The sequence below is a fragment of the Phoenix dactylifera genome, chromosome 9 (genome assembly GCF_009389715.1).
Source record: "Phoenix dactylifera cultivar Barhee BC4 chromosome 9, palm_55x_up_171113_PBpolish2nd_filt_p, whole genome shotgun sequence".
NCBI lineage: Eukaryota > Viridiplantae > Streptophyta > Magnoliopsida > Arecales > Arecaceae > Phoenix > Phoenix dactylifera.
This window is the reverse complement of record NC_052400.1, coordinates 11529342-11548762: the sequence shown is the minus strand read 5'-3', so window position 1 is coordinate 11548762 and position 19421 is coordinate 11529342. Positions and strand designations below refer to the sequence as shown.

Here is a 19421-nt window from a genome sequence, read left to right as displayed (position 1 = left end):
CTATTTCTACTGCAAAACTTGTTGCAAATATATTTTGCCTAGAAACTGCTGTATCTTTATTTTATAGAAGTATTATAAAAAAATAATTTACTAGAATAAAATCAGAAGATTGAAAATAGCTTATCTAGAACGAGGTGTGTGATATACACTACCTAAGAACGTGATTCGTCCCATATATGCGGGTTTGCAGTAATCTCGTCCCTAAGGTATAAAACTCGGCTCAGCTTGATCCTCCTCTAACGAGCATGATTACTGGAGAGGCTTGATCCGACCGACTCCTTCAAATATCCAGAAAAGAAAAAAAGATAAAAAAAAAGGTTGAAGAGTGAAAGAATTAACTATCTGTGGAAGAAATTTTTGGAAAACAGAATACCCGTGAGAAAGAGAGAGATTGGATTTGATTAGAATCAATCATAGAAGAGGCAATTTATATACTCTATTCAGAAAATCGAAGTGACAAAATGGTTCCGAAGATATATATCTTTTTATAAACCAATATTATCTTTACAAGAGTTACAACTTTTCTGAAAGGGTCGTCTCACAAAAAAAGTATTTTAAAGCGTTTAAAGTAGCTAAAGTTTAGGAGATAAAAAATTTTAAATATTTTATTTTAATTAAAACTCCAACAAAACTAGTTCAGCTAGTAGAAATTTTCTCCTAAATGGTTTCCATTTTCTTTTTATAAAGTGCACTATTGAAGTTATGCCTGCGCTGCGCTGTTAAAATTCAGACGATACGGTAACCGAAGTGAATATTTCCTATTGAAGCAGCAAACTTTTTGAGCCAAAACAAGCAGGAGAGTGAAAAAATTTAATACACCATGTTGCTTCAAGAGCATGCAGCCTATGTCAAAGCCAAGCACAGCTTCATATGATTAAGAGAGGACAATGATTAATGTACTGATCCTTACACGTGTTTAATGTGGCACGTGTCTAGCTTTTTAACCTTTTTTCTGCTGAATCTGACTCAACTAGTGCAGGTGCTCTAAAGTAAATATTTCGCTCTCAATGTCACTTTGAGTTATTATTGTTTCCTCCTTTTTTTTGTTAGGTCCAAGAGGAATTCCAATTTGTGACACTCTTCATTGATGTTAATAGGCTCTTTGAGGTGACATATATATCAGCAGTTAGTTTTTTAAGTAGTTTGCATCCCATAGTAAGAAACTTTCCATAATGTTGATGAGAACATCCATTTCCTTGGGATCTTTTAGCATGCAAATGTGAAATGAAAAGATCCATCCACCCATATCGCAGTTGTCCATTTGTTTATATGCAGCAAACTGCAAGATTAATACTCTTGTGATCAAAATCACACATATATATATTCTTCCTAAGAAACATATCTTTTAGGATCTTAGATCACCTTAGAGTCATTGGGCTTGATCAGCTCGCTTACAAATACATTAATTCTTAAACCCTATATATCCGAAATCATGTGATAACATGAGATCGAATAATAGGATATTTCTTGTATGGGCAAAAACAATTGCTATTTTTTCTTTCATTGTACATAAAATTTATCATTACAAGACTGGCCAGGAAGACAATTTGATATGCTTTCTAGCTGGCCCAATAGGAGGAGGCGAGAAAAGGCCTACTAGAAGAAAAGAAAAAGGCAACTAGAATAAAAGAGAAACGGCACTATTTATAACGACTACTTTTCCTCGAGCAAGAAAACAACTCTTCCCATCTAGTCCCAACCCAGGACTTTTCCTGGGGATGATGGGTTGCATCCTATGTTATTTACAGTACTTTCTCACGTTCCTTGAGGGAGAGACGCTTCCAGTTCACCAGGCGATGTAAGAAGTCCATAACCTATGCAAACATTTAAAAAATAATGATATCAGCATGATATCTCAATATTTTTATCAAAAGTTTGGCATCAAATTGGCAATTAGCTAGTATCACCTCGGCAGGCTCTCGGAGAGAATAGGAGGCACTGGTCTCCTTTGGAAATTTGGAAACAAGAATGCCTATGCCCTGTCCTCTATCACGCAATACCTAAAACATATATCCATTTAACAAATACAGAGTCTTAAAACTTCTGTTCACCATGGAGTTCATATAGTTGATGTTCATCTAACTCAGAAGATACCAATGATTGAGTACCTTGAAAGCATCTTCATCGGTGCGATCATCTCCGATATATATCGGGAACACGTCGTTGCAGTCGGCAAATCCTAGAGAGCAAAAGAGTATTAAAAGTGGCCGGTCGTGGTTGAAGGTTGATGACCGACGCAACTAGAAGAGCAACATGCAAACTAATATTCTGAAAGTGATAAAAAAGGATGTGATGTAATGCGTGTGAAGGCTTACCAAGAGACTCTAATAGAAACTCGAGGGCCTTCCCCTTGTCCCATTTGATAGTAGGACGAATCTCCAACACCTAGAGGTCAAGAAGCAAACAACCCGAGTCACATTCATGCAAGTAGATACAAAGCTGAAATGGTATACTTCTATACAAGCAGAGCTTCAAAACTATGGCCATGGTTTTGAGCTATGTCCGCACCTTTCTTCCTTGGGTGAGCCGGAGTCTGGGGTAGTCCTTGAGCACTAATCTAACCTGCTCGGCTAATGCACTCCATTTCTGTTTAAAAGTTGGCAGAAAATGGTCTTTAAATAAATGACACCATTCCATCTATGGTGAAAAATAAGGCTGCAGCTAGCACTTCCAATATATAAAACGAGCTCTCTTAACCTTCTCATCCACACAGCGGAAGTGGACTGATACACAGAACTTATTATTCTCCACCTTGGCCCCCGGAGTGGATTCAGTTTTCTCGACCAATGCCTCGTAAACCTTCAAACAAAAAAATGATATATTAGTTAAAACTAGAAATATGGAGTGGTCTCTGGAGGATAGAGCATGAGTGCGATGACTGACTAAATCCAAGCACTCTATTCATATTTTAATTAGATTAGGAAAGAGCAATGAATTGATACGGCGTTCTACTGGGGGTAGAGTACTGGAAATATAGCTTTATAAATAAAAAGTAAATAAATAAAGAAACAAAAACTACATTGGAAGTTTCTCTTTTTTGACTGAATCTACGCAGGAAGTTTCAGGGAAGCAAACCTCACCGCATCTATCATGGGCAGGAACTCACTTGCCGGTTGAAAGAGAAGTGCGTTTGCCTAAACCAACCGTATAGAATAAAATAACAGATGAGTAAATAATAAACTAAAAGAATGGAAGAACATGTGGAAAAAGTCATCGTCTTTTATCAGAAGAGAAGGAATGGGGAAGGCCACCTTAGCTTTCGTGTGTTTGGGCTGTTTGGCAGGTCCTTTGATGTCCATGCCATGGCTACCGGCGTAGTACAACTCCCTTAATTGTACAAAGCTATACACCTGTCCATAAGCAAAGAAGAGCAGGAAATGAGTTAGAAAGGGTAGAAGGAGTTCCATCTCTCCTCAAATGGTGGGAAGAAATGGGAATATATATATATATATACACACCTTGTCTCTGCATCTTCCGCTTACAATAGCAGTTGGGAAACTTCTTGCCACTTCCCTAACAGCTGACCTCATCTGATACCAAGAAGAAACCAAATGTCAAAATCTAACCTTTACTGTACCATATGATACTACCTGCAATTCTGGGAAGATGCAGAAAAGCAGAGGAGAAACAGAGCATATAGAGGAGAGGAGAGGAGAGGAGACTATCATGCTAAAGAAAATATTCAATGGTGATCGAACTAACGTTATCAGACATAAACGCACGATCAGGGTCATCGACGATCGGAGATAGGGTCCCGTCGTAGTCGAGGAACATCACGATCTGCTTCCCCTTCGACGCAGCCGTGATCTCGTCGAACATGTCTAACGCCGATGGATGTTGTTTCTAACCACAGTAGCAACATTCTTCAATAACCAATCCAAAAGCAAATTCTAATATTATTTTTGTAAGCAAAATGGTGGAAACAAGTAAACTCCAGTATCGAAATGTTTCAGCTAAAAACTCCAACAAGAGGGAGATACAAAAAAAAAAAAAAAAGCACTTACCTTCCAATTCTCATACTCTTCATCATCAGAGGCTACGACCGGGGATGCGAGCGGAGAATCCGACTTGATATGTGTGGGAGATGACGCCCTCATCGAGTCGACCCACGCATTGAGCCTCCCACTGCCACCGTTAAGCTCAAGCTGGCTTAGAAGCCTCTTATAACTCGCATAATTGACGTTGCCGCTATTCCCACGCGGCGGCGGGAACAACAAGTGTGTGGACGAGTTCGCCACCTTCCCTGCGGCCGTCGCCGCCGTGATGGCCATCTCCTCCGGCATCATCACATTCTGCTTCGTCATCTTCGACACCAAGATTTGTTCTCCTCTGCTTATAACACTTTTAAACAATTTTCGGTACGACAAAACTTCCAATATAAAGATTGAAATTGCAATATGATAAGTCTTTTTTGATTTGGATGGCTTCTGCCTCCCTTACCCTCAAAGAAAAAGAAGAAGAAGAAAAAAAAGAATCCTTTTCTCTGCTCCTCTTCTTGTAGCAAAGAAAGAAGAAGGGGAGCAATAGAAGGAAGCGAGGAAGACTAGCTCGATTTTGTTTAGTTGAGAGCTGTGGAGGGAGAGGCGGAGTTGCCCGGGATTTATAAGAGGCGGGCAGCCCCGAGACGGACAAAACGGTGCGACCGAGTCACCGGGCCCTGTGGGCCCGACGCAGGCACCAAACTTTCCCGCCGTCTTTTAGCGTGGGAGCGCGGGCATGATGAGGCGCCAGGTGGCCCGGCACTCGACGCACACGTGTTTGCCGCGGGATTCGGGTTTCATCTTTCCCGTTAAAGAATGATTGATATTCTTTCAAAGCATCAACCATTGGATCGCTCCACGCACAGATCGCAATGAACTGAAGCGAGTGGCCGTTGCGCGATCCAACGGTGAATTCGCGGGAAGGAAGGTGAATCCTTTTTTCGCGCGAAAGAATACAACCCCCCTGTCCGTTTTGCCGCGTCAAGCACCCACGGATTCGTGGGCTATTTTCTCCAAACCAGCTAATTGCAAGGAGCGGTCACGTCCGTGACTCCACTTTCTCCGCCTCTACCACCGGCTTTATTTGCCATAAGTTTTTTTATATTTTTTGGGGTGTCGTCTTCTCAAAAAGTTTCTGAAACTAAAGTGAGGCCCCCAGGAAACTGCACCTGTGGGCTGCCCGGCCACCCAAAAACCGGCTGCCCGATATGGAAGGGTTCTTCAATATACCATAAATATTTCTTGGAAGTTAACCAGTTCTCTTCATGCGATGAGGCTGGTGATTACTATTTCTTAACTCGTTGGTAAAAGTAGCCGATCGATGAGGGGTGGGATTTGGTAGCTCTGGTTGGTCCTATAGAGCGAAAGACATGGGAAAGGCCCATAGAATTCCAAGGGGAATCAAGATGTTGCGAGCAACATGACGCAAAATAGGAGAAGTATTGGTTGTCGATTTTTAGTTGTTTGATGGTTTGTAAAACTTCTCATTCCTACTTCCAACGCTGTTGCCTGGTTTCTGCATTGGTGGTTGTAGTTTGTCTGCTGCACAAGCTTTTTCTTAGCATCATATATATATGCTGATGGATTCAAAGCAAATAGGTGTTAAAAAATCTTGGCAGAGATGATGACATTCAGACATAAATCCGAGTTTCTAACTTTCTTTTGTACGTTAGATCCTATGAAACATAAATGTAGGAATTTCCTATAGTTTGAATATGTCATAAACTATATTATTAAATCCTGTGTTTCAGATCTCTCGTTTAAATAAACACTACATCCAAAGCAATCCACCTTGGATACATATCCTCAATGAATTCAGGCCCTCGAGATTATAAGTCGTCATATGAATACTTCCGGCATGCACGAGCTGCTGAAATTTCCGCATGAAAATTGTCACAATTCCATGCTCGTTTGGATGTGTCAAAGACTCAAAGCACAATGCGAAATATGTATGTTGTAAACAAATTAATAAGATCCATCTAAAAAGTTTTTTTTTTTGGGGGCAAAAGTACATCCTTGAAACAATAGATCCTTGTTAGTATTAAAAAGTAGTTTTTATGGCAATTACGAGTCCAACATGAAGACACTTGCAAGAAGCAAATGGGGAACCGACCACTCCACCTCTTCTCAGATCCTTTCTTTCATAATGACAGACTGTGCTTTCCTGTGTGTCAAAAGTCTTTGGGCTGTGCATGAACCAAGACAAAGAAAAGTAAAGAAAAGAAAGGTTCTCTGTCTATCTTTCGCACATGCCTTTTGACGCTCCTAAGTTTGCTATCGTGGAGCCTCATTGGCCTGCCGAACTGTAACACTCTAGAACCTTATTCAAGATACTTTTCAGCGATATCGTACTAAACTTATTCACCTGCACGGGCTCTGAAATATGAATTTCTATTTAGAGTTTTGGGGTGAAGTCCTGAGTTGTTACGCAATCTCTATCGCCTTTGTCAAGCCTAGGACATATTTCTCCGTCTCATGACTCTGAAGATTCGTATCTTCATGTCACTGTGTTGTGAGTGGTCTTGGTCTTTTGCCTCGTTGTCGTACTTTGTGACTTCCATGGTCCTGGCATGCCCCAAGAAATTATTTCCAGCACTACATCGATCCACTAAATGGCCATGCATTGCCATTAATCATAATTATTCGTTCCTGTAATGATGTACCAAGATGTACTAAGATGAATGGTGTCTAAGAACAAGCGATTGTGATTTATGTTTCGTTGATAATGATTCTAAAACTTATCTTTCTCGATGTTTTGTTAAATAATACTTTCATCCTCTCCAAGCTCGTACAGGAAAGTTTCAGAGACATCCATCCTCATGGATGTTTGTGCGGATCTTTTGAAAATTTCAAAAAATTAGATACATTACCTTTTTTTCCCTTTTTTTGGGTAGAAGTTAGATACATTTTCTAAAGAATATCATTATATTCGTAGCTATAATTGTGCATGGCAGCACGCAAGGTGACATGATTTACCAGCTGTGAAAACCATTAATGACACCTGTGAACTAAGTTAGCTGTTAATTAAAAAGATAATGGCTATCCTGGTACCAGGCATAAAATAGTTAAATTATTTTCTATCATTTTCCTTTTAGTTATATTTTGGTCTTCTATCAATGCTCACGACGCAAGATGCAACAGAGAGTCTTAACCTTTTAGCATGCATGGTGAAATGATGGTCTTGTGAAATAATGCAGCACTTCTAGCACATTCATTTTTGTGGCAAAATGTCACTACTTGAACTATATATGCAATTAAAAGTTAGCAAACATAAGTGCGCTTAGGCTACTAGAAGACAAAAAAAACTCAAAATGCAGCTAACACAATCTTGGATTCATTTTACAGCAAACTCATTGGAAAAAAAAAAAAACTCTGATTGATGTTGAGGCATAGGCCAAAATTAAAAAGACCCTTCCATGCACGAAGTAGCTAGCACCAATCTAAAAGAAATTGTTTCCTGTATGGATTATGGAGGCAGGAGGGGGTAATAATAAGTTTATGATAAATTCATAACTTAAGTAAGTCACACCTGAATATTATCAAGTTGACTACTGAAATTTAGATTAAATATCGGTAATTTATTTAGAGCCTAATTGGCAAAAGAGAATTGCTCAAATAAATGGCATCATCAAAATATCCATAATGAAATAGCCTGGTTCTCGTACTTGTATAATATGTAGGTACACTCCCTACAACTAAAATACCACATTTGCTAGTACATGCTCCTTAAATCATGCAATCCTCTAATACGACCCGAAAAAAATATTAAAAAAATATTAAAAATTGTACTCCCTTAAGTTGCAATATATTGCAAACCACAATGTATTACCAATGAGCTCTACTTCATCACGATTGAAAACTAATCTCCGATGAATTACACATCTTGCTAAGAAATTTGACAGCAGAGTGTAACTCACAAGAGACACAGGTTCTTATTGATATTCATTCAACCATCTATTGTATAACAAATAATCAATACCATGTACAATCAAATTAAATTATGGGGGTTACATCTCCTATCAAATAAAATTTATACATACGACGCAGACCTAAGTTATGCCCCTAAGAAGGAAATGAACCATTTTACCAAAATAAACCTTTTGACTACGTAAATTTTTAATTTTGTTTTTTTTTTAAAAAAAAACTCTCTTCTTCATTGTGGCCAGAAGATAAACTACTTGCTAGTTTAATAGCTATGTCTCCTTAGAAAATACTAACTTTAAGGATGCATTTGGTTTGCAGAAAATTTTTACCTTTCTAAAATATTTTTTTTTGGAAAGCTCATACCTAGCTATTGATACCTACGAAAGTAATTTTTTCATATTTGGTTAACTACAGAAAAGTGACATAAAAAATACACTTAACTTATATTTGGCTAACCATTTACTTTCCTCAAAAAATTGTGCAAAATTCGTGCCACCTATGGAACATCACATGCATAAATTTAAATAGCTATTTTAAATATTTTTAAATCAAAAAATATTTTTTAAAAATAAAAAAAATAGGTATTAAAAATATTTAGTAGCTTGAGTTTTTAGAGTTCTAACAATGTTTAATAATGAGATAACTTTTTTATATTATAGTAATTTTTAATAGTATATTTTAGTAATTTAAGATTAACTATTAAAAATAGTTATTAAAAAAAAATCATGATGGCTTAAGGGTATTTTTAGTAAAATAATTGCTACAATTTTCAACCTTCGAAAAGTTGCTTTCCATATCTCATGTAGATTTTTTTTATATAAAATATGTGAAATTTATTTTTTATTTCTCTTTTTTGACATTTTCTCTTTTTCTTTTCTTTCTACAAGCAATCTTGAGAAAGACATGAATGTTACACCAATGCCCCCTCATCACCTTCGTAGTTATTCACTTGCATTGGTATGTCCATCTTATTTTAACTAATCAACCACCTCATTATTATTTTAATCAATTCTTTAACCGATGGAGTCGAAATCAATGATTCGCATATAACGCTTTAATCAAGCTGATAGTGAGGTTGCGGAATGAGCATGCTTGCTTCTTTCTAAATTATATAATTTTATAATTTATAGTGTTCCTCCGGATCCACTTGGAAACGAAACCTTGGGAAGACGTTTCGGTCTCTTACTGGTTCCGTGGATTTCCATGCTTGATTTAATTTGGTTCCGCAGGACCAGTGCACCGCGACAAGGTAGCATGCTGGCAGTTTCCCAACAAGCAGCTAGAAGGGGAACTGAGAAAGGAACCAACGCTATCGACACGCGAATCTCACCCAGAAACAAACCCTAAGGTTGAGATGGAGAAGGCCACGTGATGAAGACTCGACGGATCCTGTGGGGCCCGAGCGTGTGAACCCAAATATGTGGTCCTCGAGGGCGGTGTGCGTCGCGGGCCCCGCTGTCGGCCCACAGCCACCGCTAACGCGTGTTGAATTCTAACGTCAGTCCAGGGTTTAACAAAAGTTTTCCACGGATGTATTAAAAAAAATGATAACTGGTTAAGCCAACAAACTCTTGCTTTGATGCAATAGATTAGGATTCTTTAATCTTTGAGCAGGCTTCCATATATTCTAGTTTTCAAAGAAAAAAAAAGAGAGGGAGAAACCATGAGCTCGTTTGGTTCGCGGGAAGTATTTTTCCTCCTAGAAATATGATTCCTATAAAGTAAATTCTTAGGAAGAGGATGCCTGAAAAAGTATTTTTGGCATGTTTGGTTAACAATAGAAAAGTGACAGATTTTCAGAGTGCTTATATTTGGTTGACCATCCACTTTCCTAAAAAAGTTATGTGTAATTTCTATTATATCCTTAATAAAAATTAGGTCTTTGATGCATCTTTAATGCTGAAGGGCTTTTTTGAGAAAAAATAAATATGGAGTAATTTCCAGCTCACGGGAAAGTAACTTGCCCATGTTTTTCATTGAAAAGATTTTTCCATGAAACATGGAAATCATATTCCCATGGAAATACAGCTTTTCCAACTTTCTCTTTTGAAAACTTCAACCAAATAAGAGGCATCTTATTACTTTTGCGTTAACCACACTTTTTCTCCTTTTTTTTCTGCAAACCAAATGAATCCCGTATGTTTGCTACAAGAGTCTTTATTTTGAGTTGTGATAGCTTGCTTGTCTATAGTCTCAAAAATGATTTACTATGTAATATATTCTATTTGAATTGGATGTTTGGTATGCAGCACCCTGATTAATCGCATCTATTACATCAATCTTGATTATTATAGAGAAATAATCATATTGATTGATTTTGATAAGGTGCATGCATTCTTTTCTTTTTTGGTATCAAGATGCATTATTTTTATTGAGAGCATTGCACGATGCTGGCTATTTTTCATATAAATCAAAAAAAATTTCTCAATATGTATTTTGTAAGAAAAGTCTAACACAAAATAAAAGCAAAAACTTATTGAAAAATCAAATATATATTTAAATAGTTAGAACAAAGATTCGATGAATCAGCTATCATTAGTAATTTTTTTCCATTTTAAGTTTACAGAAATTGGCTTAGTTGCTCAACAATGCTCATTATCATATTTCAGAAAAAAAATAATTTGCAAAAAGTCTTATGAAAAGAATGACTAGTAGGGAGTGGGCCCACTTTTTTTTTTTTTTTTTTTGCTGCTGCTGCTGCTGCTAAGGTCAGTGGATCATATCTGATGAATACAGGTGCATCCAATAAAATTAAAAAACAAATTAAACAGCTTTCAGGAGCCCACAGAGTGGCGGGAGAAGCTGCACGCAGATTTCATGTGTGTGGTGGGTGCCTCAACCGACGTTAACTGCCATGGCAAATGATGTGATTTAAATAAAGGTAGCAATCATCCAGGCCATCATGGGCTGGATCCATCTTTCCTGATACGTGTTAAGCATAACAGGCTAAAATTTGGTAAACTTTTTTTATCCTTTTTTTATCTTTGTTAAAATTTCTTTTTGTTATCTTAAGGTTAGGTGAGATTCATGGAAGTTTCTTTACAAGTTAGGTGGTTGATAGAGTGGAAAAGTAGGGTAATGTCACCTTCAACAAGTGATGGGTGTCCAAAACTAATAATGACATTAATATTAGTTGTCCTTGTAACTTTAGACATTGGGATGTAGCCACCTTGAATGCCAATGACCAGTTTGTTTGTTTTGCTGGCTAAGTCCATGTTGGTGCATGGCATTAACGCAAGTAACACGGGTGTATCTGGTAGAATCTAAACTCAACACGACAGAGATCCCATAATTGACTTTGGTTTTAGAAGTTGAATTCATGATCACTTAGGTGTAATTTTGCATCAAGATATGGTGAAGTACCATAAGTCAAGTTTTTACATTATTGGAAAATAATTTAAAATAATTAACTTGGAAAACTTGAACTCACGGGATCTGACAGGTTCAGATTTGTCATCGTACCAACTAGCCATTACATTAGAAAAACTTAAAGAAAAAGTTGACGACATGTACCTGACGTAGCTCTCAGGGGAACAATCCTACCTAAGCTGCAACACAAGTTTATTAAATTATTTTTTTTTCTTAATATGACCCATATGGTTTTAAAGAACCTATAGTTGAGAAGAAAATTCAATAAGAAATTGCCCTAGACCGAACATGCATGGAAATCCTTTTGTTTATAAATATATCATGAGATCATTGATGCCTCTATATTCTCATTCGGCTTTTTTTTGTAAAATCTTTAGAGTTTTTAGTAGCAAATATTTATTACTTTTAAAATTAATCTCTATGTGATATTCTCTACTAATTTGTAGAGAAATAAAAATATAAAAAATAACAACAAAATAAAAAGATGCTCTGACTGTAATTTTAAAAGCTTTGTCTTTGAATTACACCTAAATTGATTTGACTATGATGTAGCATCCTATGTGACCTATTAGTAGTTCCAGCCTACGCACACAGTCTTGACACCGAAGGCCGAACAATACCGAAAGATTATATCTTATACTATGTGCACCATATCAATAGTATACCGCAATCACAATTCGAGACAAAACGAGGAGAGACAGTAATTTAAGATGAGCACATAATGAATAGAGCTTATAAAAATAAGGTAAGACAATTGGTGTGGTGTACCATTATGTAATGTGGAGTATAATTTCTCGAAACCACAGGCGTGGGCGAGATTACGTTGGGAGTGCATTAATTATTTTTTGCTGGAGCTCAGTGGACCTACCTAATCTCAGGAAGTACTTCCAAGTCATGACCCACCCAATCCGGAACAAACGGCTTTGAAGCCAAATCCCCGAGGTTCCTCTCTTATTTCACATATGATATGATCAAAAGGAGCTGCACCAAATCCTTCTCTCCACATTATGAGTCTTATCAAATGAATCATATATCCTCTGCATCTTATCAGATATCATGCTTTTTGTGTCGTACCTTCTCTTTTCCTATTCATCAGGTCAGATTCATGCACTTAGGCTCAGGGTGGCAATTAATATATTCTCTCCCCTTCAATAGTAGTACCAATGCTCTCTGTTTTCTCTAATCCTCGTATTTTATATTTGTTTCGCCCACAGCTTAATGACTCCGAATAAGTCAGGCTCATAGCAACCGTACAGATCTAAACAGCTATAAAATGCAACTAGATTTTTGTACATTGTGATATTAGCCTTTACAGTTGTCATTTGTTCATGAAATAATATTATTTGTTTCAGCCTTGTTTCTCTGTTCTCATAATTCCTTTCAAAAACCAATGTAATTGTCCTTTGGGAAATGACTAAATAAATTTATGGATAGTAATGTACATTATATATTTTTTATAAAATTTTGCTCTCTATTAATACTTGGGAAGAAAACCTTGTTCATAAGCTATGGGTGTTTACTAATGGAGGTGGTATGCTATAGGGGCAGCCTCCAAAATCCATTATTTTACGCAATCCTCATTGTTGGAACTTTAAAATCCTATGAAGAAACTACCAAGAAACTACATAGCAGCACGCACTCAGCTCCCATGTGGATTCTCGATCTCTTTTGTGGCATTCAACTGCCTCATGAGAATATGTTAATGGAAAGTTTGCATCGACACATAAATCCAACGTCACAAAGAAAAGTAAAAGAGTAGGGAAGGGTGGAAAGGACAAAATCTCAAGAGGAAACATGATGAGTGGGGACAAAAACTGAAAAAAAAAAGGGCCATGCAACCACATCTGTCCTTGCTTAATGGCAAGACATGGATAACGATTAAATCAAAAATATATATGTCTCCAGTGATTTTCTTATGTGCATGCAGAATGCTTAATGGAGGTCTTTAGATCATAACTTTATGGTTCTCATTTGATAGAGCTAGGAGTGGATGATTTTAAATGAACAAGACTAATGTCATCACTTTATTTTAATTTGACCTACTAAAATATGTTATACACCATCCATTTCCTCGAATATAACTACTACTTGGAGGAGCTCTTAAAAATCTTTACACGGTCCATATTTCTGTAAGGACTTGTGTAGTCGTGTATTTAGTCCTACGTCGGTTATTTGCTGGATAAATTTTAGGTACTTATATAAGATGAAAGAATTTAAATAATACCTTCTGGCTAGCCATTTTGAGTAAGGTATTGAGTTGGGACAATTTCCGATTTCATGGAACAAATGCTCTCAAAGGTTCTTCGTCTCGGGTTTTCTTCGATTCTTCCTAAGGATTATATTAAGCAAGATATCATTTCACGTGCAATTCCATGCGGTCGGCAATTGATTAGATTCACTTCAGTGCGAAGAGCCAACTCGGGAACAAAATCTGGTGGAATAAAATCCATTCCTACCTCTCCCTCTCTCTAAAGACAAATAAAACAAAGTAAACAAATCCAATGGGATGGATGTCAGCACGTACGTAAGGAGTCTTTGGATTCCCCAAGTTTTGTTTACTTCCCTCGAAGATGGCTCGGGGAACGGACTAACATGCTAGGATAACATGAAGGTTTAAGTAACGATGATCGGAATAAGTTATCGGAGAATAAGTTAATTGGCAGCCCGGAGGAAGATGGAGCAAGAATTTCTGGATGGTGCACGTGAAAGTGGTATGGAAGGAATAACTCAAGGGGCCTGCATCGTAAGGTTCTAATATTTTCGTCCTCCGCAAAAGAGAGAACAAATAAAGTAGGAATCTCGTGTCACTATTCTATCCCCATTTGCTATCCTCCGCAATACCTGGCAATTAGCAAAGCATCTCAGCCAATAAGCAAAGTTCTATTCCTAATTGCTATCATTAGCAATATCTAGCAACTAGCAGAGAATCTCAGCTAATCAGCAAAGTCTATTGACAGTTTTTTTTTTTTGGTACATCGGCTCGTCACACGCAATGAGTGTGAGTGCAGTTCATAAAGTCAGAAAGAAGAAGAGAATACAAGGAAGACAGGATCGAGACATGATTATCCTAAATAAAATCTCCAAAATTATGAGCCGCAAAGGAAGCCACCCAGTCCGTCGCGCTATTTGCCTCTCGGTAGATATGAGTAATTCGATGGGAGGCGCACTTCCCCAAGAGGCTGCGAATGTCATGTATCAGTTGCAACCCACCATCCACATGACTTGAGTCCTGGATCTACTCGATCACCAATGCTAAGTCTCCCTCCAAGACAATACAGTCTTGTGCCCAGCACACGCCTTGCATAGGAGATGCCCTCCTACACAGCTCTGATCTTAACGCCGACCATACTCTGATTGAAGATCCGTCGACCCCCACCCGCCACAAATTGAGCCTCCTGATCTCTGATAACAAATTCCGCACCAGCGTAACCGCCCTTCCTGATGCTGCCGTCGAAACTCACCTTACAATTCTTATAGGATGGGTTTATTAAAGTGGAAGGAGATCAATCACATGATCATGATAAATTGAACTATATAGGCCAGTTCCTTGAATCATACATCAAATAGAAAAGAAAACTTCATTTATTATTAGTTGGAAAGTAAACATGGGAGAGAAAATGCTCATAAAAAAGTAGCAACGAGACTAACTTGTACCACCAACATGTATCACCAACACCATAAAGTTTCATTGATTCATGATGGAGAGAATCTTAAATAAGACATGGGTTAATGAATAAATCACAAAATATAACAGTTCCAATTACTAATTATTAATATCTAGAAAAGTCATTGACCGATGATCAATAATTTGGAAATGTCGCTGAAGTAGTAGGTTGAAGAAAATCAGACAAGCACGCGTTTAAGATTCAAAGTCAACAGACCTTGAACATAAAGCGGCGGTGAAAGCAAAGGGGCTGGTGAGCCTAAACTTTCCTTTTAAATTAATAATTTTTTACAGATTAGTCCCTAGCATGAATTATATTTACATATAACTAATCTGCTGTTTTTGAATATTATAACAACCATTGCATAATATTTTTGCCAACATTACTACATATTCGATGCAATTTACTTTCAAGAACAATATTTTTAATGCAAAAAATATGAAAAAGATATTATCTAGCTGTAATCTCGGTAGTGATAAATTGGAGACTGAACTAATTTTTGTTTTTTTTTCTTTTTTATATAAAGTGGGTGCTCCAAGATGAACCACACCATTGTGCTTTTCAGTCCAAGCCTTTGCCTATAAGCAAAAAGAATATATTTCATGGTCACACGGTCATATTTGCTATGATTGTTGACATACATGCCCAAACTTATTTTTGTAAGCAGTTACGCATGGCATGACATCAAAGCAATTAACTTTGGCTGCCATTCAATTCTAGTAAGAGTATATTCTGCATCCACATTTTCCCCTGTACTATTCTCTCTAGAAGGCAGTCATATGAACAAATTGTTTAACTTAGTCTCTCTAAGGCAGTATAAATTGACTGTTCAAGCGGAAGTAACTTACCACCACCTATCTTAAAAAAAAATATAGGCCCTACTTTACCTTTGAATTTCATTAAAACAAGTCCAAGGTTCTCCATAATGGAATACGTATTCCAATTCATTTTTAGCTACATTTCCCAAATATTTTTCAATATGCATTTGAGTAATATATGTTAAGGCTCCCCAAAATATCACCTAAATTAATCAATGGTAAGATTATGAGAGCATCGGCATAAGCATTCTTCGCCCCTTATTTCAGTATCTCCTAGGTCCAAGAACTGACAAAGCAACGGCCTAGAAAGAGTCATTGGTTCCTTAAGAAAGTGCATTCACATTCCACTCCAACCTTGGCTCATGGAGGATCCTCCACCTCACAACCTTCCTACTTTTGTTTGACAGCATTAATGGAATCACGCAACTAGTGCGAAGTTAGGTTCCCCCAAAAAAAATTTTTCCAACCTTGAATTCAAACGCCACAGGCCACATAAATGCAAGTTCCTCGTTGCCATACTTTGGAAGTCTATTCAAACATCAAATCTGGTTCTATTTCTTTATGCTCTTTGCTTCCTCTACCCTTCTTTTTTATTTGCATCTAAGTTAGGCTCCAGCTGATGATTTGAACACCAAGAACTAACATGGAATCACACGAGGTTTGGCCGTACTTTATTCCTATTCCAAGTTCGAAAGAGAAGCCATCTTTGACGATGGGAAATATCTTTGTGGCGTATGGAACTTAATTTTGAGTTGGAAAAAATATATAAGGTTCGTTTCATATCAAGAACAGCTAAGACATGGAAAGGTTTGAAGGGAGATCCTTGGCATGTGTACCTCGTGTCACAACTAAATTTTGATGTCATGGCACATTGACTTGCAGGGAGATTGGAAAAGGAGGCTAGCCTTTCGGCTGCTTGGTGCTTAAGTTTAGAATCTAGCATGGTGTCCACTGTCGCCGAGCAACTTCCCTAAAAAGTAGGTGTTGTGGTAGCTTGACATCTAGAAAAACTTATATTGACCATTGACTTCCTCTAGGCTTACATCCAGAAAAACTTATATTGACTTCCTCTAGGCTTACTATAGAAAAACTTATATTGACTCTTTAACCGCCTACATTTCAGCCGAGACGTGTGCATGTAACAACCCAGAACCTCACCCAAAATAGCTTGCCGGAAGTTATTATTTGGGTTCCTTGATCCTATATAAGTACCCAAGATCTACCCAGCGAATAACCGATGTGGGACTAAACACACGCCTGCACGGATCCTCACATACTTCCCCCGTTCAAGCCCTGACGTTCTCGTCCGGCTAAGGATTCAAATATAATCATAAACACCACGATTGGCCCGTGGTCAGCCCCAATGGATCCATGTTGCAGTGTTCTCTAGTCCATATAGGTTATGGGCCGAATCCGCTCTGATATCATTAGTAACAACCCAGGACCTCACCCAAAATGACTAGCCGGAAGTTATTGTTTGGGTTCCTTGATCATGTATAAGTACCCAAAATCTACCCAGCGAATAACCGATGTGGGACTAAACACACGCCTGCACGGTTCTCACATGCTCCTCCGGTTCAAGCCCTGACGTCCTCGTCAGGCTAAGGGTTCAAATCCATTCAAATCTAATCACAAGCACCACGATCGGTCCATGGTCAATCCTAGTCCGCATAAGTTATGGGCCAGGTCCGCTCTGATACCATTTGTAACAACCCAGGACCTCACCCAAAATGGCTAGCCAGAAGGTATTATTTGGGTTCTTTGATCCTATATAAGTACCCAAGATCTACCCAGCGAATAACCAATGTGGAACTAAACACACGTCCACACGAGTCCTCACAGTGCATGCATGGAGAATTTATACCCTATACTGTATGCATTATGTGGCCGTGCATGCCACCAATCACAACTACTAGTTTCTGTAATGGTGCACTGTGCTTGATGAATGAGGCTTGGTGGTATGCATGGTCATGTGATGCATGTAGTAAAAGATATAATTTATCTAGCCTAGATTGAATTCCATACTCTTCATTTTGTTTACTTTCTTTTGATATGTCGGACTATATTCATGTTAGAAGTATATGAAATGAAATATCGTTATGATAAAATATATATATATATATAAAATTTATCACATGGGCCACCGCCTTTGCGTCTCCAAAAGTGGTACTTTTCGCATGCCTTAGTGAAGGGCTGCAAAGAGGCAAGTTTGGGCCACCAGTTAAAAACTTAGACCTCCGGGTTGCTCTTCCCGTCTCTCGAAAAGAAATTGAAACCCTTAGGCCTACAGCTGTTTTAATTTTGGACCCAACCACAAAAATTTGAAGTGACAGCACTTGGGCCACGCTTGTTTGGAAAAATACGAGTCATTTCATTTATAGATTGGTCAATATATAAGACTATTCCAAATTTTTAGAATGAACCAAAACTAATACCATATGGTTTTCCTGACCTAGTTCATATTTTTGAAAATTATTGTGATCATGTTTGCTCAGGCAACTATTTATTTGCATTATTAATTGTGACGATACATATGGATCTTAATTTATCTTATGCGGGATGTGTTCTTGATGAAGCCGATGTATTACTAAAATCGTTGCATTTTTTGTATAACATATTGTTGGTACACCTTCCTTATGGTCTATTTCTGCTTTAGTGGCGGCTCCAAAAGCCCAATATAAATATGGAACAGTAGATGGCTTGAGTGGAAGACCAGATGATTGGGTATCAAACAATTCAAATATGGATCGAGCTTGATTGTGCCAGAATTTTTAAATGCAGCCCATCTATAGTCGTCTAGATTTGGTCCAGATCCAAAGAACTTGAGAAACACCTGCCATTAGAGATACGAAAAGGGGCAGACCGAAAGTGATGTCGCTCAAAATGTCGTGCAGGACTGCCCCAATTCCCAAGTACCAAAGTTTTCACTTGGAAGCTCCTCGAGGAGGGAGGTGACCTAGTCTGGCACCTAGCTCACCTTCGCGCATTTGGTTAGCAACTAGAATCGGAATTAGAATAAAAATTGAAATTGTCGTATCCTTTGATATGTTTGGTTCGTGCTCGGAATCGAAAAAAAAAAAAATGAATACTAAGAAAGACTAGAGATTGAGTTTTAGGAGATTGGAGCATTCCTATTCTTCTCTGAAATTAAAATGAAAATGAAACTCCTCCTAACCAAATAGTTAGAATATGAGTTCTCTGTTCTATTGTCCAAGTCCTTTCAACCAAATGTGCCTTGAGATTAGATAGCTTAAAGAGGCTTAAGAGTAGGAGGGATCTCATGTTGCCATCATAATTAGCCCAAACTTTGTTGTCCAAACTCAAACAACAGGGATGTTTCCGCTGCAATTTATAAATGAAGTATTGCTCTCATCAGTTTGGTAGCACTAAAATCAAGTGTTCCACGGAGGACGCAAAAATAGCCCTTGTATCTTTCCATTTTGTTCTTGTCTGAGATCCTCACACAGGCCTTCTATTGACTCTTCTTGATGAAGTGGGTGGAATCAGACACCATTCTTCTCTTGAAAAGAAATAAGTAAAAGATAGGTTAATTTCTTTCCCCTTTTCCTTATACTTACATGTTATTGCAGTAGCCATGGCTGTGTCGAATTGAAATCACCACCTGATGTTGCATGCAGAGCAAGCAATGGAGCCGATAATTTCAA

The 19421-nt window shown here is 37.8% G+C and overlaps 1 protein-coding gene across 1 annotated transcript; it reads right to left on the bottom strand.

Annotated features, from left to right (window-relative positions):
• Nucleotides 1-1467: 1467 nt before the first annotated feature.
• Nucleotides 1468-4559, bottom strand: LOC103701745 (probable trehalose-phosphate phosphatase 6). The gene is made up of 11 exons (XM_008783906.3): nucleotides 4005-4559; nucleotides 3703-3843; nucleotides 3459-3530; nucleotides 3252-3350; nucleotides 3081-3134; nucleotides 2698-2799; nucleotides 2509-2586; nucleotides 2316-2385; nucleotides 2109-2179; nucleotides 1908-2000; nucleotides 1468-1814 (listed from the first exon to the last, which is right to left on the bottom strand). Exons 1-11 carry the CDS (start codon nucleotides 4302-4304, stop codon nucleotides 1743-1745), a joined length of 1152 nt encoding a protein of 383 aa, XP_008782128.2. The 5' UTR covers nucleotides 4305-4559; the 3' UTR covers nucleotides 1468-1742.
• Between the last annotated feature and the right edge of the window lie 14862 nt (nucleotides 4560-19421).